This window comes from Castanea sativa, chromosome 1, assembly GCF_040712315.1.
Source record: "Castanea sativa cultivar Marrone di Chiusa Pesio chromosome 1, ASM4071231v1".
Classification (NCBI taxonomy): Eukaryota; Viridiplantae; Streptophyta; class Magnoliopsida; order Fagales; family Fagaceae; genus Castanea; species Castanea sativa.
In genome coordinates, this window is record NC_134013.1 from 77,983,182 (window position 1) to 78,009,236 (window position 26,055).

At 40.1% G+C, this 26,055-nt stretch overlaps 4 protein-coding genes and 1 pseudogene across 4 annotated transcripts; 3 read left to right on the plus strand and 2 right to left on the minus strand.

The window, feature by feature from the left end:
• Positions 1 to 4,522: 4,522 nt before the first annotated feature.
• Positions 4,523 to 5,897, plus strand: LOC142606512 (umecyanin-like). The gene is made up of 2 exons (XM_075777849.1): positions 4,523 to 4,832; positions 5,407 to 5,897. The coding sequence occupies exons 1-2, from the start codon at positions 4,643 to 4,645 to the stop codon at positions 5,742 to 5,744; spliced, it is 528 nt and encodes a 175-aa protein (XP_075633964.1). The 5' UTR covers positions 4,523 to 4,642; the 3' UTR covers positions 5,745 to 5,897.
• A 3,182-nt stretch (positions 5,898 to 9,079) lies between these two features.
• LOC142634916 (uncharacterized) lies at positions 9,080 to 10,629 on the minus strand. The gene is made up of 3 exons (XM_075809156.1): positions 10,261 to 10,629; positions 9,419 to 9,903; positions 9,080 to 9,269 (listed from the first exon to the last, which is right to left on the minus strand). The coding sequence occupies exons 1-3, from the start codon at positions 10,627 to 10,629 to the stop codon at positions 9,080 to 9,082; spliced, it is 1,044 nt and encodes a 347-aa protein (XP_075665271.1).
• A 1,035-nt stretch (positions 10,630 to 11,664) lies between these two features.
• LOC142634924 (uncharacterized) lies at positions 11,665 to 12,516 on the minus strand. The gene has a single exon (XM_075809161.1). The coding sequence runs from the start codon at positions 12,514 to 12,516 to the stop codon at positions 11,665 to 11,667; it is 852 nt and encodes a 283-aa protein (XP_075665276.1).
• Positions 12,517 to 15,485: 2,969 nt separating this feature from the next.
• On the plus strand, positions 15,486 to 15,989 carry LOC142634934 (uncharacterized). Its single transcript, XM_075809169.1, has one exon. It carries the CDS (start codon positions 15,486 to 15,488, stop codon positions 15,987 to 15,989), a length of 504 nt encoding a protein of 167 aa, XP_075665284.1.
• A 7,038-nt stretch (positions 15,990 to 23,027) lies between these two features.
• On the plus strand, positions 23,028 to 25,107 carry LOC142634949 (umecyanin-like; annotated as a pseudogene).
• Positions 25,108 to 26,055: the final 948 nt, after the last annotated feature.

The following is a 26,055-nucleotide window of genomic DNA, read 5'->3' on the forward strand; positions in this document are numbered from 1 at the left end:
CCACGCTTCTCCTTATCGAGCTAGGGTTTCAGCCAATCATACTTTTCTCCTTCTTAAGCACTCCCTCTCCGGTTGCTACATCTGAAAAATCAAATCAAGGTTAGGCTTTTTCTATTTGCTAATTTTTTTTTTATATTGATTTCTAGGGTTTAGTTCAATAAACATTAGCAATTTACAAATATGTGCAACCGGAAATACATATTTATAAGTGGTGCAAGTGTTGTATAATACTTGATAGCTGATTTTTAGAAATCTATGCAACTGGCAATACATGTTTATGAGTGGTGCAAGTGTTGAATAATACTTGATTGCTGATTTTTCAACCTTCAATGATAGTGTACAGTTCTAAATCTTGCAATCAAGTTTAGATATTTGTTTACCATGACCTGATTGTATTAATATTGTAACATGATGAAAATTTTTGGGATTATAAATCAATATTTCATTTTTTTTAATCATTGATTTGTGCCCTTTGTTATAGATTCAGTTTTGCAAATCTCTATGGATTTCAGCGATGACTTTTTTACTATGGATTTTCGTTTGCTGAGTGAAGGCTTAGTTATTGGTAGGGTGGGGGACGTTTGATATTGTGGGCCTTTGAAGATAGAAGTCCAATAGCTGTATTGGGCATAAAGAGTAATGGAGATAACCAAAGCTACAATGGACATAGATTATGAATCAATCTTATGAGGTGATGCCAATAATTATAACATACTATATGAAATTTGGTACAACTATGCCTCCATAGCAACTTTCTTAATGATTTTTAATTTCTGTTAATAACTATTAATTCGAATTCTACTTTAATGTAGTAACTATGACTCTCTTGCTTATTTATAAAACTATTTTTGTTTTTGCAACTAGAATTGAAATTTACAAGTACTTCGGTAGATTTGTGAATTACATCGATTGGCAGAAGCTTTTAGCGCCTTCAAAACCCACACATGCGATCATAGCCGCCTCACCTAATGGTTCTTCTTATTTATAATTTGTGTTGATATTATTCTTAGTTGAGAAAGGAAAGAAAAAGTTACCCAACATATATAGGTAATCGCGTTAAATTTAATTTTACTATATAGCTTAAATAGGTTTGCATTTGATCTTATTTTTTTCACTTGTAGTTATTTTCGTCAATGTTGAATACTTTCTTGAATTCCAAATGCATTAGGATTATGATTGTCTCAAGTGAAGAGAGACATTTTTTTTTAAAATTTTCGTTCAACCACCCCCTATTGGTGCATCTTCATATTTTGAATTTATATTGATCTAATTGTTATTCCTACCTTGCATGCTTTCTTTGCAGCAAAATTGCTAATCATGATAAGTTTGCATATGTAATGTGTGGTCTTATTAATCATTAAATATATATGGGGAAGTATATATCTTAACTTACATTTTAGTTTAATTTTTGTTTTTATGAATTTAAAACAGTTATTGATACTGCATATTTTATATAATTATTTCGTACCTCGCACTAGTTAGCAGCTAGTATTAACATAATACAGTTATCATCCAGCCCAGTTCCCGAGTCTGCCATTGGGCCTGACCCAGGGCCATATATGAGATATGACCCCATTCTTTATCTGGCCAGGCCTATGGTGCTGGACTGCGTCAGAAAACTCAGACGTTTGCCACGCTACCACCCATACCAATTGCCTTTCAGAACAAGGACGCAATTGTTGGGCTATTGAATTTGTATTTCGTTTAATTTTAATACCATGTCTTACGAGTTGTATTCAATAAAGGAACGCAATATTTGATGGGTTGCGTGAACATTTAGAAACTCAAAGCTTCGAAGAAGAAGAAGAATAAAACTAAATAGAACTCAGTTTTCTTATTGATGAGTAAGAATGATTACAAGCAACTGAGAATAGATAGAATATATTTTATCCCTTATATACAAAATCTGGAAAAAAGAAAGAAGCAAAACAAGCTAACTTCCCTGATTTACTGTTTTAATCTAACTTTTATTTACAAGCTAAAAGCTCTTAGTTCATCGAGAAATATTATATTCATAACATTTTCACAAAAAATATCATTTATATAGCACTTCTTTGATAATAGAAATTGGAACTAATCTATCTAAATGATATGGCAACGTTTTATTAAATTTATTACTAAAGAGATTGCAAAACAGTGTCGTGTCAATAAGTGTCATCAACTCTTCAATTTACACAAAATGACCTTGTTTCATCTTCAGTCTCATTCTTCTTCTGCGTTTTGTACTCTGCACTTGTATCTTCATCTTCAACAGAAACATTTCTCAAAATTGGAAAAGTATACAAACCCAGTTCACTAAGCTATTATCCATTGAACTTGAAGGGTAAACAGGTGGCCGCCTAGTTATTAATTCCTAGAGCAGGATACATAAGAGAACATCTTCGTCAACTATATGATATGAGAGGGTCAGATCGATTGAAGTTTATGGTCTGAAGGGAGACAGGGTCGGTGGTGGTGATGAGTTCTTGAAAGAGAGAAGGTAAAGTTTAGTGGTTTAGGGTTTTATCAAAATAATAAATGTTTTTTTGTAGGAAATAATAAAGGTTGAGATAGAGAGAGAAGGCTTTCCAATTAAGTCGGTCCAAAAATAATAATAATAATAAATTTTTTTTAAAAAAAGGCCTAGGTGAAAAATTGTGGATTTAACAACACTTCAGTTTTATAATTATTTTATAGAATATAGTTTTATATTATTTTATAGATTATAGATTAGACTTTTTGTCTTTTGCACAACATTAACTCACTTAGTATAAAAATTAAAATCTTCTAAAACCTAAAAAATTTTAAATAGGACACATGATGCAAAATTAGACAATAATTGAAAACTAATTTAATGGCTAATTAAATTTTCTCACAATTTTGACTTCAAATATATAGTCATGTTAACCCTTAGGACAATTGTTAATAAATCATTTTAAGAAAATTTTAACACCATTTTTATGGTAAATATAAAAAATGGTCAAAATAATTAATTATTTTTTCTTTTTACATAAAAAATTTTAAAAAATATTTTCTAAATAAATGCCCTTAGGACATCCATCAAAACAATTATTTGTGTTATGAACCCAAATCATATGTCTATATGTAATTGAAAATAAAACAAAGCTGAACAAAATCTATAATAATATCCTAATCAGCAATCTGTTAGTTGTTTAAACTTCAAACTTCATCCATTCGAATAGATAAGTTATGGGACATGTGAGGGCCCGAGGACCTAAGAACCCGAGGACCCGAAGAAAGGAAGGCCAACATTTAGAGTGAAAGATGAGATCTCTCCGGGTATGCCCGAAGATGAGGTGGCGTGGACGATAATTACATAAAGGGCATGTTACAAATATCTGGTTATAATAGGCTGGTTTGGAAGGTTGCATTAAATGCTTGGCAACAACCATTCTGACTGCATTAATTAGCAAGCATTTCCTCTATCCGTCGCATTAATGTGGACATGACCTGAACAGTGCGGGATGCAAAGGGGAATCTTGTTCCATTGCCGACGGACAAGTGTCACGGGGAAAGGACCGCAGATTGCAAGGTGTAAGGCTACGATGAAAACAGAGAATAGTATAAATAGGAATCAAGAAACTACGAAGAGGGGGCTTTTTGTTGTTGAACCCTCTCTACCAAATGTATTGTATAAGGACTCTTAAGTGAATAAAGCAGCGGTAACGTTTTGAAGTTGGTTATACGAGCTTTTGGTCCTTACAGGACATAATACTAACATATATAATACAGCTCTCTTTTTTAATTAAAAAATTATTTGTATTTCTATATTGCACCGATTGTTCTTTCTTTGTATTTCTATATGTAAAATGACCATTTGAAATATAGACCAATTCTAGTGTAAAAGAGTGTTTCAATTTTGTACACCTATCGAGAGTCAAGGAAAATCTTTTTAGAACTATAAACTTGTGTAAAATAAAGACAAACATACAAAGCAAAAAACATAGAAAAAATTGAATATTAAGAAAATCATCTCTACTTATGCCTCAAAGAGAAACAGAGGAGAAAAAAGAAGACATTTATTTATATTTTGTTTTGGCAACTGGATTGCAATTTATAAAAAATAAAGATATATTGTAGTACCTAAATTTATGGATGATAAGTTATTGTAACCGTTTTATAGTAGAAGTGTTTTTTCCTAATTCAAAAATAAAGAAAAATATAATTATAAAAAAAAAAAAAAAAAAAAGGTGAGATTAGGAGTTGATAAGGCCGCAATTGTTGGGCTGTTGAATCTGTATTTCTTTTTATTTTATTACCATTGCTTACGAATTGTATTCAATAAAGGAACGCAATATTTGATGGGCTGCGTGTTTGACTATTCTCCTATATCTATTTCTACGTTGTGACATATAGGGCAGCCTATCTTAATAATAGGTGTGAGTCCAAGCTCGACACGTTTGGAGTCGGCAAAAGGAATTGTCCAACACGAGTACCAGAATAACTTTTTTGACTTTGAAATTTCCTCTTTTGCTAACAACAACACGTAACTTCACAACTATATATATCCATCAAATGTCTCTCTCTCCCATATATCCATATCCAAAGCATTAATCTCATAGTAGTATCGCATAGACACTTAGAGAGTACACATTTTTTAGAGGTAGCATATCAGGGACGACCTGTAGAACACAGCAAAAAAATGGCTAGCCGCATGGGTTTGATCGGGTGCTTGATTGTTGTGGTCGCTTTACTAAATGGTGCAACCGCTCAAGTTACGGCTGCAGGTGAATATCAAGTGGGAGACAGCTTGGGCTGGACTGTTCCCCCAAATACCTCCTATTACTCCAATTGGGCTAGCTCAAAAACATTCTTCCTTGGCGACGCATTGAGTAAGCAATCCTGAAAACCTTTTGTCTTATGGGTTCTTCCTTCTCAGTGTTTCACAATAAAAATAAGAAAAATGGAATTGATTTTATTCAATTTATTGTGTATTTTGAAATATATGATAATGTTATACATCACATTTTATAAACTGAACAAAATAGTTCCTTGAACGGACTAACCATGTAGTTTTTTTTTTTTTTTTCCTACCATGCATGAAACTTTCCTTTTTGAACAACTTTGTCAGTTTAAGACATGTTAGTTATTGCGTCCTTAATTTTCTAGGCAGTGTTACATTCGTTAATTTGGTTAGGTTCTCCTGAAAAATTTATCATATATAAGAAAATTCAAATTTATATTATTTTAACCTAAGTATAACCTAACTTCGTTATCTTTTTTAACATTATAACATTAATCAAAATGTTAAGACAAAACTCAGAGTTTAAAGTTTAAACTTAAAAATATTAAAACTTATCAAATGGGTTTGCTTTTAATTTTTGTAATATTCAGTGAGACTTGAAAGATATGTATAGGACTCTAGATTTATTATTGATGAACCTTATTTTTCCCTCCAATGACCAGTATTCAATGCGACAAGCGGGACACACACTGTGGCTATTGTATCAGAAGCTGAATATAATGCCTGCACAAAGGTATCATCTGTTTTCGAAGTCCAACCTTGTTGCCCATTTCGATACACTCCTGAATCCACCGGTACTAAGTACATCATCTGCACCGTAAGTAACCACTGTGAACAAGGCCAAAAGTTTTCTTTCACAGTTGAATCACAAAACTTCATTGTTGAATCGCCCGCTGGATCACCAACTGAATCGCCGTCCAACTTCGCTTCATCTCTAACAGTTGGTGCCTTATATGCAGTGCTCACCACCACAGTCATTTCTTTCTTGACTTTCTTCTAAATGTACCCAAACCTTAGCGGATTTTCTTAATTATTGATTTGTTATTTTTTCTCCCTTTGTTTTACTAGTAAGAATAAGAGCATCATGTCTCATATCATATGTATGGATATTTAATGTACTGGAATAATTTTCAATTAAACAGTTGTTTTTACATCTCGTATCTTGCAAAATCAGTGTAAAATAATTAAGAAATGTTTATTTGGAGCACGCTTGGCTTTGTCTAGAAGATGCTTCTAGTGCAAGTGCACATTCAGAAATGTTTATTTGGATGAGAAGTCGATGGAATATTTAATGAAGTGTTTCACGTATTTTTTTTAGAGAAGGAGTAAATTTCATGCAATTCTGTTAGTTTGAAAGGAAAAGTACAATGCATGCAACTCGTTTTCTGTGATTGGAAAAAGACTACCACCACGCTTATTGAAAGTCCTCTTGACATGATTGAAACAGATAATCTAAACACCTTGAACCTGTCAAATAATACTCAGTTCTTTAAAGATGAGATGCAGGATTATGATCATTTAAGACATCATTATGAAATTATTGTTATTGGTTTGTCCAAAATGAAACAAGAAAAAATTTAAAGGATGTCCTAAAAATATTGATTTAAGAAATACTTTTAGTAACATTTTAAGGAAGAGGGGAAAAAAAAAAAAACAATATTAATTGACTTATTTTTTTACGAATTTTTATATTTTTCATAAAAGTGATATCAAAACTTTAATAAAATATTTTATTAACAAATATTCTAAAAATACATGTTAACCAGACCCAATAAAACAGAAGGCATACAATATCACTCATTAGTGTAATTACGCAATTTCCCTTTTTTGACTTGAAAGGTAAAATATCCCACTCTTTTTTTCTATATTTTATAATTCTAAAAAGATAAAGATCTACAGACAAGGTGAAATAATTCTCAATTAATGAAACACAAAAAAAAAATTTTAATTTTATATTAAATTGGAGTTTGCATACCATACAATTCACAAACTCACATTTTGGATATAATTTTCGAGTATAAAAGTTTTTTCAATTAATTCTAACCAAAATAATATTTTATACTTTCTTTAAAAAATGTATTTAAAAAAGACAAAGGCTTTCATAAGTATTGTAGGATAAAGAAAGCTCTGTCGCCTTTTTATATATATGTATATATAAAGAAGAAGAAGAAAGAAGAAAGAAGAAAGAAGAAAGCTCTATTGCCAAATGTCTTCTAATTATTTAATAACATTAATTATCTGATTTCTGTTGCCAAATGTTAACGAACTTATTAATTTCAGCCACGTTGTGTAGACTGTGGCATCGTCTTTTTATACGTGTCCAACTCCAGCACATGATATTGAGCTTTTCCTAGGGGAATAGTCCAACCAATCTTTCTTGCCAATCCTATCACCCAATTGCCATTGCCATCTCTAACTAAACCTCCTCCGCCTGCCTTCCCAGGTCTCCCTGCTGCTGAACCATCAGTATTAAGAGTCAGCCAACCATCCCTTGGCTTCTCCCATCTTATTATCTTCAAAGTAAGCCTTTTAGAAGCTAGCAGATTACACGCACAGAAGGCAAACTCCAAGGCACGGTTCAAGAACTCTTTGGCCAGATTTGGATTCGTGGTTTTATTCTTAAACACATGCTGGTTTCTATCTTTCCAAATCATCCAAATGGCAAAAAGAAAAACTTGAAACCAAGGGACCTGACCTGAATCGTGTTGCTGGCTTGATTTGGCATTTAAACTAAGCCACTCTTGCAGATTTTGGTTGGAGAAGAAAGTGTCCGTTGCCTGTCTACCCAGCTGCAGCCAAACTCTTTTAGTAACAGGGCAGTCACGCAAAGCATGAAGGATGGATTCTGCTTCTCTGTGGCACCGGGGGCAGCTGGCCTCAACCTGAACACCTCTAGCCAACAAACATTGATTCACTCCGATGCTGTAATGCATACATTTCCAAACAATGTTTTGAATTCTTGGCATGGTCTTCAACTTCCAAATCCAATTACCCTTGAATGGAGCATCCCCTTTGGAATCAATGGTCAGTAAATATGCACTCTTAAGGTCAAAACCCCCTCTCGGCGAGTACTTCCAAGCTAGCCTATCTTCCATTCTGGAAGTGATGGGGATAGGAGTAGCTTTAAGCTCTTCCATGATCTCACTTGGGAAAACCATCTGAGGAATATTCCAGTTCCAGTTACCTGCACAATCTACAACATCCTTGATCTTCAAGATCGACGCTTCCTGAGACAAAGGGCCATGGATAACATTTCGCAGCGGACCAAGAGTAGACCAACTATCATTCCAAAAATCAAGATTGCTTTCAAAACTAGGCAGCCACCTGATACCCTTCCTACAAATATCTTCCCCCTGCTTTAGGCCTTTCCAAATTCTGGAGCAAGGTAAAATGTTAGCATTCCTTGAATTTACCCTTTGATTGTTACAATACTTCAGTCTGAGCACTTTAGCCCAAGGGCCCTTTGTCTCAATGTGAAATCTCCAATTCAATTAGCCAGGAGTGCCGTATTCCTTCCTTTTGCAGTTTGAAGCCCCAAACCCCCTTCTTCCTTTGGTCTAGTTACCTTCTTCCAGCCCACCCAGTGCACTTTTCCCTTACTCTCATCTGAACCCCATAAGAAGCTTCTGTTTACCCTATCAATGCCTTCCAACACTCTTGTAGGCAGCTGGTTGCTTTGCATAATGTAGGCGGGAATAGCTAATGATGATGCTTGGATTAAAACTGCCCTTCCGGCCATAGAAAGATGATTGGCCTTCCATCCAGCCAGTTTGTTTTTTACTTTATCCAAAACAAAATTAAAATCCTGGTTGCTGCCCCCTTTATGCTTAATAGGAAATCCTAAGTACTTTCCCAAGCACTCCGTCTGTTGGAAGCCAAGAATGTCACTAAGAGCCTCTTTATCACTTTGATCAATATTTGGGGAGAAGAAGACCCTAGACTTAACTTCGCTCACTGTTTGACCGGAAAGGCTACAAAAGGTATCAAGCACTTCCCTAATGGCTATACAATTATCAGCATTGGCCTTTGCAAAAAGCATTAAGTCATATGCAAAAAATAGATGAGAGAAGGCAGGACCACTCCTCGAAGCTTTCACTGGGCACCAAACTTTTGCTTCACATTTTTCTTGAATAAGCTGACCCAAGAAATCCATACACAAGATAAAAATCTATGGGGATAGAGGATCCCTTGCCTTATGGCTCTGGTAGGCCAAAAGGGTTCAAGACTTCCCCCATTAAACAGGATCGAGGTAGAAACAGATGATATGCAACTCATCATAATCTCAATAAGATTGTTTGGAAAATTATATCTGCTCAACATGCCCTTGATAAAGCCCTATTCAAGCTTGTCATAAGCCTTTTCTAGGTCAATCTTAAGAGCCATGTATCCTGTCTTACCCTTAGCTTTCCCCATAGTATGAATTATCTCCTGGACAATGATTGCATTATCTACCCCCTTCTTCCTGGCACAAACGCCGCTTGACAAGGAGAAATCAGCTGATCTAGAAATGGTCTTATTCTGCCAACTATAATTTTGGAGATAATCTTATATACCGAATTACATAGACTTATGGGTTTGTAATTGCTAATGGATTCGAGACCTTGGATCTTCAGGATGAGCACAATGCTATTTTTATTTAGGTATTCTGGAATATTTCTATTCCTGAACACATACTTCACCTCTTCTCTAACCGACCCTCCCACTATGTGCCAAAACCTTTGGAAGAAACCAGCATGCAAACCATCAGGTCCGAGAGCCTTAAAAGCTTTAAGAGACCAGAGGGCAACTTCCCTCTCATCGGTTAACCATTCTCCCACTCCGTTTTTTATTGCAGTAATGAGATTACGTTTCCTACGAGTAATTGCTAAAACGTGGTAAAAGGATGTGTTCCGATCCCCCAACACCATCCAATTAATTCTGGATTTAAGCGCCCACAGCTCCTTTTCTTGCTCCAACACTATATCCAACTCTTTTATAAGATGGTTCTCAAGATTCACTAGAGAGGAAGATGGATCCGACGCCATAGCCCTTTGAACACCATCAAGATGGGCTATAATTCTCTTCTTTGTGTGGAAAATATTACCAAAATGGTCTTTACTCCACAAGGTAGCTTGCTTGGCGAAGATATCAATTTTCTCCATAAGCTTTTTTGGCTGTCTCTAAGCCTGATTCACTATACAGGGAAAAGAGGGATCGGATAACCAGAAACTCTGAAATTTGAAGGGCCGATTAAGAAACATTTGCCCTCTAGGATTAGTTTCCATCAGCACAGGGCAGTGATCCGAGTGACACCTCGTGAGGTGGGACACTTTAGCGTCCGGGAGGTGGGACACTTTAGCGTCCGGGTAAAGCAGACACCAACTGGGATTCATGAAAAACCTATCTATTCTTTCTTGAATAAGACTACTGACCTCCCTTCTGTTAGTCCAGGTGTATTTTGGCCCATTGAACCCCATGTCCACCATGTTGTACTTATCCAGACACTCCTTGAAAAGAAGTTATTTAGAAATACTAACCAGCCTTCCCCCAAATTTGTCCCCATCAACGAGAGGCTCATTGAAATCCCCAGCTGTAACCCAAGGCAAATTATGAAACTCAGCGACTTTGGAAAGATTACCCCACAAAATCTGTCTTTCTACACATCTCGAACTAGCATAAACAGCAGTAAAGATCCAAGATAGGTTAGAGGGTAATAACTTAACTTCCACGTGGATTTCTTGCTCCGTGTTAGCGAGATGCACGACCTCCACCCTATCAGAATTCCAAAGAAGCCAAATGCCACCAGCCATACCAATCATCTCCGTGTGAATAGCGCCGTCAAAGGGCAGACGGTCAGTAACCTCCTTAGCTCTGTCTCCCCCAATACGGGTTTCCATGACTACCATAATAGCAGGATTATGATTCCTAACAAGCTCCCTAACATGACTCTAAAAATTGGGCTTCAGAGTGCCCTTACAGTTCCATACTATAATATTCATGGTAAAACTGATGAAAAAGGGGTTGGGCACTTATCAAAAGGGTGTAATAGCTCTGTTCCCCTCCTCAACTGCCATCCCATCCTCGCCATCATATCTATTATCTTCCCTTTCTCCGAGCACCGAGTCTGCAACCTCCATATACTCTGCCACTCTTCCTTGGGGACTAGTTCGTCTGACAGAAGCCGACTCCTTGGGTTCAGCATCAACCCCCAAGCTGGGACCATGGTTGGAAGAAAACCCAACCTTACGCTGTCCGCCATCGCCGGAAAGGCAAGATTCCGAACCTGCTTCAGCTTCCTTCCTAATCCTCTCCTCACCTAGGTGGATTGCGCTCTTATTTCCTCGGATATCACCACTGTCTTGCCGCCAAGAGTGAGTAACCACCTCGAATCGGCTAGCAGCTGTGAACTCGAAGGTACCATTAGGAATTTTTCCATCGCCAATATTACTAAGCGAAATCCACTTTTGTGATTTGTTGAGAAGGTTAGTTCCAGCACTTCCTGCGGCTGCCTTAACATTCAGCTTAGATGCCCTATTTCTCTCTATCTCTTTTTTACCCTTAACTGAAGCGCTGGATCAGGTAGGCGGGCTCACACTTGCCTTTCCTTTAATAGAATTAGTCCCGAGGCCCACATTTGCTGGTCCAATAACCTCACAATTCCCTTTAACCTCATTAGCTGCTATATTACCCATAGCTTTGGCCCATACCGCTGGCCCGCCCAAATTTCCTTGCCTATTATTGTGTGACGGTGATCCCAATCCAACATTCGTGTGGTCCCCAAGTTGGCTGGTACTCTTTGTCTTTCTCTACCCATTCTTTCCACGTGACACTAACATCCAAGGGCCGTACCTATCATCCTCCGTACCTGCACCTCTGTCCTCCTTCATTCCACTACCTAAAATTGTATTGGGCTTGTTATGCGCCTCGCATAGCTTGGCTATCTAGACCAAACCATCCTCCACTCCGTCACTCACCGGCTTCCCTTCCACCGGCGTTGCTAAACCTTTAATGGTGAACGGACACAACTCTTTCTTATGCTCTATTCTTCCGCAAGCGAAACAGAGCTTGTGGATTCCTTCGTATATCACAGGCTGCTCAAATCTTCCAATAAGAATCGTATTAATGATAGGCTTGTTAATGTCTACCTGAATACAAAGGCTAGCGTACCTCCCTCTGGCCTCCAAAGCTGTATGGGTGTCTATCCTGAGCACCTTTCCAATTGCTCCTCCTATCTGTTGGAGAACTTCAGCTTCATATAGTTCCATAGGAAGCTCATGCAAGCGGACCCAGAGTGCTATAGACAAGACGCTTGCACATGCAGGCTTAAAGAACGGCTCCCATGGTCTTATGGAGAGGAAGTGACCACCAATGAACCACGGCCCATTTTTAAGGACTGCATCCATGTCTTCTTTCATGGAAAATCTGACTGTATAAAAATCTTTCCCTAAATCTACATAGTCAAGTCTCCCTGATGGTTTCCACATGAGGTTTAGCCTATTTTGAAGGAAATTGAATCCCACCGTTCTACCATACAGCTTGATGATCAATGCATTTGACCATGGCCTCCTAATCCGGATCTTGGTTTCCCTGGTCAGTTTAACCGCCACTAGACCCTCACTAAGCTCGTCCATCTCCTGATCTGAATCCTCTTCCATGTCTAAGAGCTTTGTGAAATCAAACGCCTTGGCATACGCACCTGGTATTTCCCCCACCAGTTTCTCCTTGAAAGTTCTTCTTAATGCGCCCCACGTATTCTGAAAATCCTGAGAGTGACCACTCTCGCTTGAGCCCATCATTAAAATTAGCATGATGAACATCCTTGACCTTCTTTGTACTCCTACAGAGTTCGGCTTCCTCTTCCCTAGTGAGGTCTCGGATTTTTGAGCGAACGTCAATCATAGAGAACGCACTTGATGAGATCAGGTTTCTGCCTTTTCACAATAATTCCATAAGGCAGAACTCCCCATTTCTTATCCTTTCTTAATTGGATATATCATGTCCCAAAGATTACCTTTTTTTTTTTAATAGAAATCCCGGAGATTCCCTTGGTTGCACAGGAATTGCAAACAAAAGTTATGCTCATGCAAGTGTTTCGCAATGATTAATTTTTTGTTGGACCTAAATATGTAATAATTGAACATGATAGGGTCCGTGCACATATAAATTTGTGATTTGAATTTTTTCAATTTTTTTTTTAAGGGCAATAGCGAAATTAATGTAAACCAATCCTCTAAAGCCTAAAGGCATTGATTTAAGAACTATTTTTAGAAATATTTTATCGGGAGAATAATAAAGCAATAAATTATTGTTGACAGCTTTTTATCTTTCCCTGAAAGTAGTATCGAAATTTTCTTATTATAGTTTATTAATAATTACTCTAAGGAAATTCGTGAACATGACTCTTGTTAATAAGTCATATTTAAAACATTTTGACATTATTTTTATGAAAAATATAAACAAAAACTGTCAACAAAATTTTAGTTGTTTTATCATTTTCCTATTAAATGTTTTTAAAAATAATTTCTAAACTAATGACATAGGGCATTAGTTAACATTATCCAATTTTTTTAATACAAATAGCATTAATCTATTGGCTTTAGGATTTAAACTTATTATTTTATTGTAAATAGGATTTAATCTTATTATTTTATTCTAAGTTATCATGATATTTTTCAAAGTCTTTGGCTTTTTAGAAAGTATTTGATAAGGGTATTCTTGAGATATGATTTAAGACGTATCGTACCACGAAGCCGACGGTATCTACAGACCTGTCAACTTCATGGTTACAGACAGAGGTCCAAAAGCAATGACACCGAAAGCAATGACACAGAAAGTGACGAAACGAAAGCGATGACCCCACCATGATATCCAACGGACACCTACATGAACCGACGAGGATCCCTGGATGAAGCAAGTAGCCGACAGGTTGGAGAGGCTGACGGGTCCAACATATCTTAACTTGCGATCCACGGATATCTATGCATGGAAACATCTTGGAAAACACGCATGCCCGTATATTTTTTTATATGGAAAGGCACCCTAAAATCTTGGAAACCCTAAACCGCCAAACTCTCCCAACAAAGAAAGATCCCTGCTTCGAATGGATCTCATTCACCATTCACTACTATATAAGCACCCAGACTCCTCTTTTCTCAGGTACACATAATTCCCTAGTTCTAACACTCTAGAGTTGTAGAAATTCTCTTTCTAACTTAATCTTCGAAGGGTCTCTAGCTGCTACCACACTGGTACTCTCTGTAAGGTTTTCTCTGTGTTTGTGTTTCACAGGTTTCACTAAGACCACGCGAGGACTGTTCAGCTCACTGACGATTTTCTGCATCATCAATTGGCAATGTCTATGGAAATCACGATAATAGCCATATTACCACTTCCTAGACAAAGAGTTGTACGGCACTTACACGCTCGATGGCAACCAACAACAATCAAGAAGGTGAACCACGCACTACTACCCTCAAAAAGTAGGTGCAAACTTTAGCCGCGGCTGTGGAACGCCTTACTAAGCAAAACCATGACCTGGAAGAACATCTGCACTAAAGGAACGCTGGGCCCCATAATCAGGAAGAAGAGCAAGAAAATATCAGCCCCCAAAACACCGCCGCTAAGCGGGATAGAGAAGGACCGGAGGGCAGCAATGCCCTAAGCAGACAAGAGCGACAGGACACCAGCCATCCATCTGTCGCAGATACGGCACCGCCACACATGGTTGTAGAGATGTGGATGATGAAGGAGAGGATGGATTTCATGATGAACGTCCTCAAGGGACAGGTGTCGAACGACCTTGAAGAACTGGTCCACCGGACAGATTCACCTTTTACAGCACCTGTCACTTCATTCCCCCTTCCCGCGAAGTTCTGTATGCCACAGATAGAAGCCTATGACGGGTCTAAGGATCCCTTGGATCGCTTGAAGTCGTTCAAAACCCACATACACTTGCAAGGCTTTCTAGACGAAATCATATGCCGAGCTTTCCCAGTTACACTGAAAGGTCCTGCCAGGGTATGGTTTAGCAGATTGACACCTAACTCCATCAGTACCTTCAAAGAGCTAAGTGCGCAGTTTGCATTGAAATTTATCTGGAGGCATAGGTACAAAAAATCCACTGAGTGCTTGATGAGCATCAAGCAACGGGAGGACAAGACACTGAGGTCCTACATAACCCGCTTCAACAAAGAAGCCCTTTCGATAGATGAAGCTGATGACAAGATACTTGTGACTGCTTTTACCAATGGCTAGCGGAAGGGGAAGTTTTTGTTCTTTTTATACAAAAATGACTCAAAAACAATGTCAGACGTGCTTTACCGAGCCACTAAGTACATGAACCTAGAAGACACACTACTAGCTTGAGAGGAAAAACCCAAGAAGAGGGATAGGCAAGAAGATACACGGTAGGAAAGAGGATGGAAGACTATTAGGACCAGAGACCGACGGGAGGATGGGCGCTCCAAACCGCCCACTAAAAGGTTTACTAATTTCACCTTGCTTACTACCCCGATCGATCAGGTCGTGATGCAAATCAAGGACAATACCACCTTAACGTGGCCTAGCAAGTTAAAGGGAGATCCTAACAAGAGGTCCGAAGACAAGTATTGTCGTTTTCATCGTGACCATGGTCACGACACATCTAAATGCTACGACTTGAAGCAACAGATTGAGACCCTCATCAGGCAGAGAAAGCTACAATGATTCATCAGCAAAGAAAGAACAGATAGCGCCCCACCGCAAGAACAGACTAGTAGGAGAAATGGCGAGCACCCCAGGCCGCCTTAAGGGACATAAGGATGGTAGTAGGGGCACCACAGCAGCTGGCTCAACTAGGAAGGCACGAGAAACCTACCTTAGGATGGTTCAGAACGTCCAGCTGACAGGGTTTGTCCCAAAGATGGCACGGGTGGACAACCCCATAGTTGAGTTTTTAGAGGAAGATGCCCAACGTCTCCGCCACCCCCATGACGATGATCTCGTTGTTAGCATACGAGTAGGAGACTACAACACCCATCAGGTCCTGGTCGATAATGGAAGCTCGGTTGATATCCTGTATTACCCGGCATTCCAGCAAATGAGAATCAAGAAAGAATGGCTCATACCTACCAATGCACCACTCTTCGAGTTCGGAGACACGAAAGTATACCCCATCAGGGCAGTTACGCTACATGTAACGATTGGAGATTACCCTCAACAAATTACCAAGGATGTGACTTTCCTTGTCATCGACTGCTCATCCGCTTACAACGCCATACTAGACTGACCTACACTCAATTTGTGGAAGGCCGTGACTTCAACCTATCACCTGATGATCAAGTTTCCCACCGAGTACGAGGAATGAGAGGTACAAGGAGACCAAATGGCAGCACGTGAATGCTACATAGCAGTGTTAGAAATGGACAACCATTTACAAGCTCTGAGCATAGAAGAGTAACGGACGATTGCAAAGCCCATTAAGGAGCTAGAGGAGATACTTCTTGATGATTCTAGACCTGAACGAACGACCAGGATTGGCACCCTCGTCAATCCACCCATTCGTCAAAAGCTCACGATCTTCCTAAGAAAGAACCAAGATGTCTTTGCCTAGAGCCATGAAGGCGTGCCCGAGATCAACCCCTCAGTCATGGTTCGCAGGCTGAACGTATCGCCCTCTTTTCCTCCTATTTGCCAGAAGAAGAGAATGTTTGCCCAAGAGCAAGACAGAGCTATAGCGGAAGAAGTCCGCAAGTTGCAATATGCAAAATTTATAAGGGAGGTATACTATCCCAACTAGCTAGTCAATCTAGTGATGGTCAAAAAGGCTAATGGAAAGTGGAGGATGTGTGAAGATTTCACAAACTTAAATAAGGTCGGCCCCAAAGATAGCTACCCACTCCCACAGATTGACGTCCTGGTAGACTCAATAGCAAGGCACCAATTATTGAGTTTCATGGATGCTTTCTCTGGTTACAACCAGATTAAGCTAGACAAAGCCGATCAGGAGAAAACTTCATTCATCACCAACCAATGCCTCTTCTATTATAAAGTGATTCCATTCGGTCTCAAGAACGCAGGAGCAACATATCAAAGGCTCATGAACAAGATGTTTGCACATCAAATTGGAAGGAATGTCCAAGTCTACGTGGACGATATGCTAGTGAAAAGTCGAAGGGAAGATCATCATTTGGAAGACCTCAAGGAGACCTTCGATACAATCCATTCTTATAATATGAAGCTCAATCTAAGCAAATGCGCATTCGAGGTAACGGTTGGAAAATTCCTAGGATTCATGGTGTCTCAAAGGGACATTGAAGTCAACCCAAACAAGATCCGGGCCATATTGGAAATTACACCACCTAAGAATGTAAAGGAAGTACAAAGCCTTAACGACAATGTAGCGGCATTAAACAGGTTCGTATCAGGAGCAACTGATAAATGCCTGCCTTTCTTCTGCACATTGAAGAAGTCCTTCGAATGGATAGTCGAATTTCAAAAAGTATTCAAGGACTTAAAAGCATACCTCTCTTCCCCACCATTGCTAAGTCCTTCCAAACCTGGAGAAAAGCTGTTTCTCTACCTAGCCGTCTCCCCAGCTGCGGTTAGCACAGTCCTAGTCAGAAAAGAGGAAAGGGTGCAGATGCCTATGTACTACACTAGCTAAGTGCTCCGGGGCGCAAAGGGAAGATATCCCCGGATGGAAAAACTAGCCATCGCCTTAGTTACCGCAACTCGCAAGCTTAAGCCCTAATTTTAGGGCCATACGGTGGTCGTCCTGACAGATAAGCCCCTATGGAGAGCAATGAGTAATTTGAAAGCCGCTGGACGAATGGCACTATGGGTGATCGAGTTAAGCGAATTCGACATTCAATATTGTTCGCGCACCGCAATGAAGGGACAAATAATTGCTGACTTCATCTCGGATTTCACCAATATGGAAGGCAAGGGGGTAGAGGAGCGTCCTCAATGGAGTATCCATACAAACGGATCGTCCAATAGGCAGGTTGGCAGTGAAAGAATAGTAATCCACTCTCTAGGGGGAGATGAGATCGAGTGCATGGTTTGTCTCGACTTCCCTACAACCAAAAATAAGGCAAAGTACGAGGCCTTAATAGTAGAACTTGACCTTGCTAAAGCTGTGAGGGCCACAAGCATGATTGTTTATTACGACTCTCAGGTAGTCACAAGCTAGGTGAATGGTGACTATGAGTCCAAAAGTGAACAGATGAAGAAGTACCTGGAGCAAGTAAGGAAGCAAACAGACGACGACCTTCAAGCCAAGTTTGTTCAAATCCCAAGGGAAGAGAGCGAGCAAGCAAACTGTCTTGCCAAAGCCGCGTCAACAAAACACATGCTCATCTCCAATAAGGTACTTTCTTTCGTTCAACTTTCACTCGTGATAGATGGCATAGTTGTACAGGAAATAGGTCCGGAAGGCAACAAGACCACACTTATAGTCTCGTATTTGAGAAACAGCACACTACCCGACGATAAAGAGGCCGTAAGGAAGTTGAAGGTTCAGGCAGCACGATTCGTCCCAATAAAAGACATCCTATATAAAAGAGGATTCTCTCGACCGTACCTGAGATGTCTGACCACCGAGAAAGCAGATTATGTCATGAGAAAAGTTCACGGAGGAGTCTGCAGGAACCATTCGGGATCGCGGTCATTAGTACACAAGCTGATCCGAGTAGGATACTACTGGCCTACCATGCAGAAGGATGCCCAAGCTTATGTTAAAACCTGCGACAAATTGCAAAGGTTCAGCAATATCATTAGATAGTCAACAGAAGAGCTCACTCCGATGACGGCCCTGTGGCCTTTTGCATAGTGGGGACTAGACATCATGGGCCCATTCCCAACTGATAAGACAACTTAAGTTCTTAGTGGTCGGTATAGGCTACGTTACCAAATGGGTGGAAGCTAAAGCACTAGCCACCATCACATAGAAAAATGTACGAAGCTTCATTTGGAGAAACATTATCTACAAATACAGAATCCCTAAAGTCTTGGTCTCGGACAACGGAAAGCAGTTCGACAACGAGTCATCAGGGATTTTTGCTCACAATTGGGAATCAAGAACCATTACTCCTCGCCCGCCCACCCTCAAGCCAACGGACAAGTTAAGGTCACAAACCAATCCTTACTCAAGGTCATCAAGACTCAGCTCGAGGAGGGAAAGGCTATATGGCCAAATGAGTTGCGAAGCGTACTATGGGCATACAGGACAACCGCAAGAACACCTACGGGGGAAACACCTTTCCGACTAGCGTACGGGAGTGAAGCTATTATCCCTGCTGAGATCGGACTCACAAGTTTCAGAGTAGAGAATCATGATGAAAGTAGGAATGATGAGGCCATACGCCTACAACTGGACCTAGTGGATAAGGTCAGAGTAACAGCCGAACAAAGGTTAGCACGATACCAAGACCTCATGGCCAAGCACTACAATTCTACAGGGACTTACAAGTTGGAGACCTAGTCTTGTGGAAGGTGACGAGCGCCATAAGAGATCCCTCCCAAGGAAAGTTAGGGCCCAATTGAGAAGGACCCTACAGAATCACTTCATGGCAGAAGAAAGGAACCTATCGGTTGGAAACACACGGCGGTCAAAAATTGCATTTCCCATGGAACACTAAGCTAAAGAAATATTACCAGTAGGCAATATAGCTTACAGACTACCACTCCTCATTCCCAGACTATTTTTTTATCTTCATTTTCAGTATTTTTTGCCCAAAAAGCAATTTTAATGTAGTTTTCAAACAGTATGTGGTTTATACATTTGTTTTACCAGAATAAGAGGAGTTATTCAACAACACCATGTGCAAATGTGTACTCTCCAACAAAGGTGCGAGTACATTGTCTTTTAGTGGATGGATCAAAAAACCTAATAGGTGACTTTAAATTTCTGTCCTTTTGTGGATGGATCAAGGAACCCAAGGGGTAACTTGAAATTTATGTCCTTTGGTGGACAGATCAAGGAACCCAAAAGGTAACTTGAAATTGGTCCTTTAATGGACGGATCAATAAACATAAGAGGCAACTTGAAATCAACCAAAAACCCATGAGGTGGACGGACCATGGTTATCTTAAAAATCTACTAAGTCCAACCACTGAGGTGGACGGACCATGTATACCTTGAAATTTTACTAAGCAACTTATAAAGTGGACGGACCATGGTCACCCTGGAATATTCTTATTAAAAGTGACGGGTTGAAAAACCCAACGAGTTACAAAACTGACGGGTGCCTGGTCCTCAAAAAATATTCCAAAGCCCTACCTACGGTGTGGACGGACGGCCACAGATACCAACAGATCCTTGGTCCTCGAAAACTATACCAATTCCTAACATACTAGGTGGGCAGATGACCACGGACACCGACGGGTGCTTGGTCTTAAGAATTCTACCTAGTCCAACCCCTAGGGTGGATGAGCGACCACAAATATAGATGGATCCTAGCTCCCCAAAAATTAACCTAAGTCCTACGGGACAGACGGGTAGATTAAAAAACCCACATATGGCAAAGGCATATTCAAACATCAAGTAAAACTAAATGCAAACGTTGGATATAAGAAGAAAAAGACAATAGATAAAAGCTCGTAGAGGGTAAAATGATTACATCAAAGCCCAAAAACGAAGGGGCATCCACTATTGTCTGAAAAGTAAAGTAAAATGATTAAGTTAAAATTTTTATAAAAAAAAAAGGAACTAAGATGAGGGAACATCTGAAACAATCAGGTTCACGATGCTTTGACCACCCTCGGCTGACAGATCCACAGTGGACAGGACCACAGGGGCAACGACACCTTCAGGAGCAGGCTAGGCAATGACCACACTATCATCCTTCGCCTCTTGCTCAACTGTGTGGGTAGAGTCGTAGAGCTCATCACTGACGGTGTCATCTCCTCTGAGCATCTGTGGCACGGTGTCATCTATGTTGATCTTAGACAAGTCCAGATCAGGGTAGACGAACCCAACTTGCTTCAGGCAGTCATCGAATCCGTCATCGGAAAAGAAGCCACAAGCATCAAAGAAAGGCTAGGAGGATCGAAACTCCGCCACGGTGTTAGCTTTAGCTTTCTCCATTTGCTCGCGGAGAGCAGCTAGCTCCGTAGCCAAGTTAGTCTTCGCCTTTTCCACCTCAGCCCGCCGACGAGTCTCCTCTGCAAGTGCAACAATCTTGGTCGCAAGGTCCTTGTTGAGGGTGTGGACAGCTTCCGCATATTGCGCCCGTTCCTACAACTGTATCTCCTAACGCTTTCGAAGTTGTTGGATGACCCCTTTGCTGGCCACACACCTGTCCTGTAGCGCCTTCATACACACAATTGCCTGAAATGAAACCCAATGGTTAGAATGATAGCGAAGAATGATAACAATAATTAACTAAGTGCCATGAACAACGGAAACATACCCTGGACAAATCGTAGAGGCCAGAGGCTCCCAAATCCTCTGATGGAAGCTCCCCACAAGGATCTAGATCCGTCTCCTTGATGATTGAGGTGACCATCTCGACGACATAATCCTTATGGGTGATCAGCCCATGGACGGGGTCAGGGCCAACAGGCCCTTTACCCGTCATTAACCCCTTACCAACTCCATGACGTGAAGGCGGAGGAGACAGAGGCTTCTGCTGAGGGATTCCTGTAGACCGGCCTGTTCCCTTCTTATACGGACGGTCGTCCTTACCAACCTTACCATCACTCTTTCTCTTCAAACTGACCTTGTTGGCCACCTTAGAAGCTGAGGCCGAAGACCCACCTTGCTCCTGCTTCTTACATGCCGCTACAACTTGCCTCACCAACTCCTTTTGCCTTCCTGCTTCCATTTCTGCCAAGGAATAGCCGTTAGTAAAAAGGAAAAGACAGGCGACTAGGAGCAGGTAAAGAATTCAGAACTTACGTCAATGGGAAATGGCGTGTAATCGACGGGCTTCTGAAAGTTCAGGATCACCGCAATAGGCGTGAAGGTTGTCTAGATTGACGAGGTCCTTCCACTTCCTTTGGTTCAGAGGGATCTCCAATACTCGTCGAATAAAAGCTTCCTACTCGTCAGTTATCTGTGAACGAACCTGAGTTGAAAGAGAAAACGGACGATGGTAAAATTCAAGGTAAAAGGAATGAGACGATGGTAAAAAAAATGGACAGTGTCACGCCTGAATCCCTCACAATAACCCATGTATTGTCAAACCCGTTGGGCATGCTATCCCATTCCTCCCGTCTACACACTCAGTCCGTCCCTTGGATGAAAAAATACCTATTTTTCCAATTTCTATTCGAGTCAGACATATCCGACACTAGCCTGAGCGACATCTTCCTCGCTAGGAAGTGATAAATCCCTTGAGACGAGGAGATGTGCTGAGGTTTATAGCAATAGAAGAACTCGTCGAGGGTAAGCCGACAATTTCCGCTAAGTTAACCCCAAATTACTTCAGTTCCAATGAAAATTCTCCAAGCATTGGGAGCAATTTGGCTGACGGACAGACCTAAATAGATGGCCAACTAACGGTGTAAGTCCGTTAGAGGCAGCCTCAGCCCTGCAGCAAACATGGTGTCATACATGCCCATGTCTGCGATCTTCCTAGAATAACACCTTTCAAACTTTCTGGGTAGATGGAGAGGGATATGCTCAGGGATTTAGTAACAGTCTCAAAGAGTGTTGAACACCTTGACTATCATCGACAGGTAGAAATCATGGACCGTCCATATTGCATGGAGAATAAAGGAACGGGCACCCTCGTCCTGTCCTACTGACTCATCTCCCCAAGATTGATTCCCTCTGTCTTTCTCATCCCTTCCGTCTTCCTTATCCTCCCCGTCTTCTTCATCTTCCTCTCCCCTATCATATTCATCTCCCTCCATGTCTCCCTCATCCTCTTCCTCCTCATTCTCCTCTCTGTCACTAAGAGAATTGGTAGACGATTCCCTTTGCGGGGACCGAGGGAAATCTTCCTCAGGCTCGCGCCTTGACAGATAGATCTTGTCGTAGCCCGCACCCTCATGGACTGACAATGACAATTTACTCGTCACTTCTTTATCTGACATCTATCCACCTACAAGCGACGGAGGTATTCTAAGGACCTATTTTTGAAGGGTCTTAAAATACAAAAAGAGGATTGGGCATAAAAAGTAAAAGTAAAAAGAAGAGAAGGGGGCTTACCAAGGTAACAGACGAAGGATCTAGACCACGGGTCTCTTGAAAGGCGACGGTGCGAGAACAACGGGCAGTAAGGTCGACGGCGCGACAGCTCTAGGTCTCACAAAGCTCTTAAAAAGAAGTAAAGGAAGTGAAATATTTATAGAGCTAGGGGGCACGTTATACGAAGCGATGCCTATGATTGGAAACGAGGCCAACCAGCTAACGCCATGTGTCTCCTAGCATTTAAAGCCTAAGGCAACCTACACCATTCAATAGCACACTCCAAAAAAACACCTAATTAATGGTCATAAGTACCTGCATTGCTCTGTAGCCAGTCAATCAAAGCCAACGGGACCACGGAGTAAGGGCAACTGATAAGGGTATTCTTGAGATATGATTTAAGACATATCATACCACGAAGTCAATGGTATCTACGGACCCATCAGCTTCATGGTTATAAACAGAGGTCCAAAAGCAACAACACTGAAAGCGACGAAATGAAAGCAATGACCCCACTGTGATATTTGACGAACACCTCCATGAGCTGACAGGGATCCCTAGACAAAGCAAGTAGCCAATGGGTTGAAGAGGCCAACGGGTCCAACATATCTTAACTTGCGCTCCACAGATATCTATGCATGGAAACATCTTGGAAAACACACAAAATAATGCCCGTATCTTTTTTATATGGAAAGGCACCCTAAAATCTTGGAAACCCTAGAGCGTCAGACCCTCCTAACAAGGAAAGATCCCTACTCCGAAGGGATCTTATTCACCATTCACTACTATATAAGCGCCCATGCTCCGCTTTTCTCAAGTACGCATAATTCCCTAGCTCTAGCACTCTAGAGTTGTAGAAATTCTCTTTCTAACGTAACCTTTGGACGGTCTTTAGCTGGTACCACACCGGTACTCTCTGTAAAGTTTTCTCTGTGTTTGTGTTTCACAAATTCCGCCAAGAGCACGTGAGGACTGTTCGGCTCATTGACAATTTTCCCCATCATCAGTACTCATCCTTTACTAATTGAACATGACATGGTGCACATACAAATTCGTGGATTTGAATTTTTTTTTTTAGTTTTTAGTTTTTTTATACGAATAGGATCATTCTATAGGGTTTAGGATTTAATCTTATTATTTTATTATAAGTTATCATGATATTGTTTAAAATCTTTGGCTTTTTAGAAAGTACTCATCCCTCACAAATTTTTTAATGAGGGATGAGTACTTTCTAAAAAAAATAAAAGTACTCATCCCTCATTAAAAAATTGGTGAGTACTTTTTTTTATATAGAAATAGAGACAAAAAAGAAGTGGGACGAGTGTTGAAATATAAAAAATTGAGACAAACCATCATTTTCCAAGACTAGTTATATTGCGCTCTCTTCAATTATTTATATCAAACTTTGAGTGAATTAAAATCATTCACATACTTAACCTAAAACTTCTAGTGAGAGTTTGTCAGGGAAGACCTGTAGAACACAGCAAAAATGGCCAGGGGCATGGGTTTGTTTGTTGTTTCATCGTTGTAGCGATCGCTTTACTAAAGGGTGCAACTGCTGCACAAACATATTTGGTTGGAGATAGCTTTGGCTGGAATGTTCCTCCAATAGCTCCTATTACACCATATGGGCTAGCAAAAGGACTTTCTACGTTGGTGACCTGTTGAGTAAGCATTTCTCAACTCCTGTTGAGTAAGTCTTATATAACTTTTTTTTTTTTTGGAGGTCACAAACATGTCCTTGGAGTTCTGATCAATCTTACAATAAACTTATTCAAGGCATGTCAGCTCCTTGTATCCTTGGTATCCTAATTTTCAAAGACTATAGATACTTTTCAAAGCCTATAGATACTTTTCAAATTGTTGCAATCAATGCTAGTATTTTAGACTCTTCTATAAGACATGGCAATTTCTTGCACCCGTGCATGCTTATCTATTTTCACTATGATGAACAGCGTTCAACTGGACTGGGTCGCATACTGTTGGAATTTCACATATACAAGCTGAATATGATAATTGCAAAAAAGACCCTGGAGAAGTACTAAGTAGCTCAGGTCCAGGAGTAATTGTACCTCTAGGCACAAGTGGTTCTTTCTATTTCTACTGCACCGTTGATGACCACTGTGGAAGTGGCCAGAAGTTCGCTATCAATGCTCTAACTAATGGTTCTGAACCTCCTAGCCCTAGCTCTGCTTCCTCATTCACTATTGGTGCCTTTTTTGCAGCAGTTGTCTCCACTACGGTGATAACAATCTTGATTTACGACTAAATATCACCAAATTATCAGTAAAGTAACTTTATGTATTATTCATGTACTCCAACATGTTTTGGTCATAAAATTCATAATAAAAATAATTGATTACATGCAGCTTATAAATTACAAAATTGTTGTACACATAGACGCTCAATTCTAGGCAACATCGAAACTCTGAAGAACTATTGGATGGAAGTAGATAATATCTATGCAAATATATCATTATCCATGGGAATCAATGAAGATGTGGTTAAGACTTTATTGTTGGGTAATTTTATAACAAATTTGGTTGAAACTAACAAAGAGCAGCAATCTTAAACAGCGGTAGAAATTTGGTTGGATCTCGATGTCTTTACTCAAGATTTTGCCAGATCTCAGCGGATCTCGTCAAGATCTTGCCAGATCTATCATGAGATCTCGCCAAATCTGTGTCTGTGAGAGAGGGGAAAGGCAATGTACGGCAAAATTTCGGAGGGATTCAAAGGTGGGTTTATTAGACTCAGTTTTTCATGAGAAGACCCACCAACCAACTCGTCGGTTTCAATTCCTAGACATGGAGATCCGCCGCCAACCGTCGCAAGCATCGAGTCGAACTATTTTTGGTTTGGACCGGGCAGTTTGGGCGGGTGGGTCAATTGGCAGGTAAGACTTGGACACCTCTAAAACCAATTATTTTAGACAAAAAATTTTAGCAATCTTTTGTGAGACTTTCAGTAGAATGAATCGTTTAAAGAAAGCCACCAACTTTAGTTTTCACAACTGATTTGTATCCAAGCATACCTCAAATCTTAGTTGTAATTTAACAAAAATTTAAACCCTAATTCAGTAAGAATGAAGACGGTATAACACAAAACCATGAAAAACCTTTCAAAAGCTTTCTAGTTACTCAAGTCTCTCCAATTAACAATCCTTGAGAAGTTGTTTACTTCCAAACACAAAGAACATTACTTATGTATTGGAGTT

What these genes read in the sequence shown, in the direction of transcription:
- LOC142634916 (XM_075809156.1), bottom strand. Translation starts at nt 10,629, where the DNA reads ATGGTAGTCATGGAAACCCGTATTGGGGGAGACAGAGCTAAGGAGGTT. An exon ending in ACAAATTTGGGGGAAGGCTG is followed by an intron (nt 9,904 to 10,260) that starts GTTAGTATTTCT and finishes AATCAGGCTTAG; the next exon opens with AGACAGCCAAAAAAGCTTAT. An exon ending in TCGGTTAGAGAAGAGGTGAA is followed by an intron (nt 9,270 to 9,418) that starts GTATGTGTTCAG and finishes CCAAAATTATAG; the next exon opens with TTGGCAGAATAAGACCATTT.
- LOC142634924 (XM_075809161.1), bottom strand. Translation starts at nt 12,516, where the DNA reads ATGGGCTCAAGCGAGAGTGGTCACTCTCAGGATTTTCAGAATACGTGG.
- LOC142634934 (XM_075809169.1), top strand. Translation starts at nt 15,486, where the DNA reads ATGGCGAGCACCCCAGGCCGCCTTAAGGGACATAAGGATGGTAGTAGG.
- LOC142606512 (XM_075777849.1), top strand. Translation starts at nt 4,643, where the DNA reads ATGGCTAGCCGCATGGGTTTGATCGGGTGCTTGATTGTTGTGGTCGCT. An exon ending in CTTCCTTGGCGACGCATTGA is followed by an intron (nt 4,833 to 5,406) that starts GTAAGCAATCCT and finishes TCCAATGACCAG; the next exon opens with TATTCAATGCGACAAGCGGG.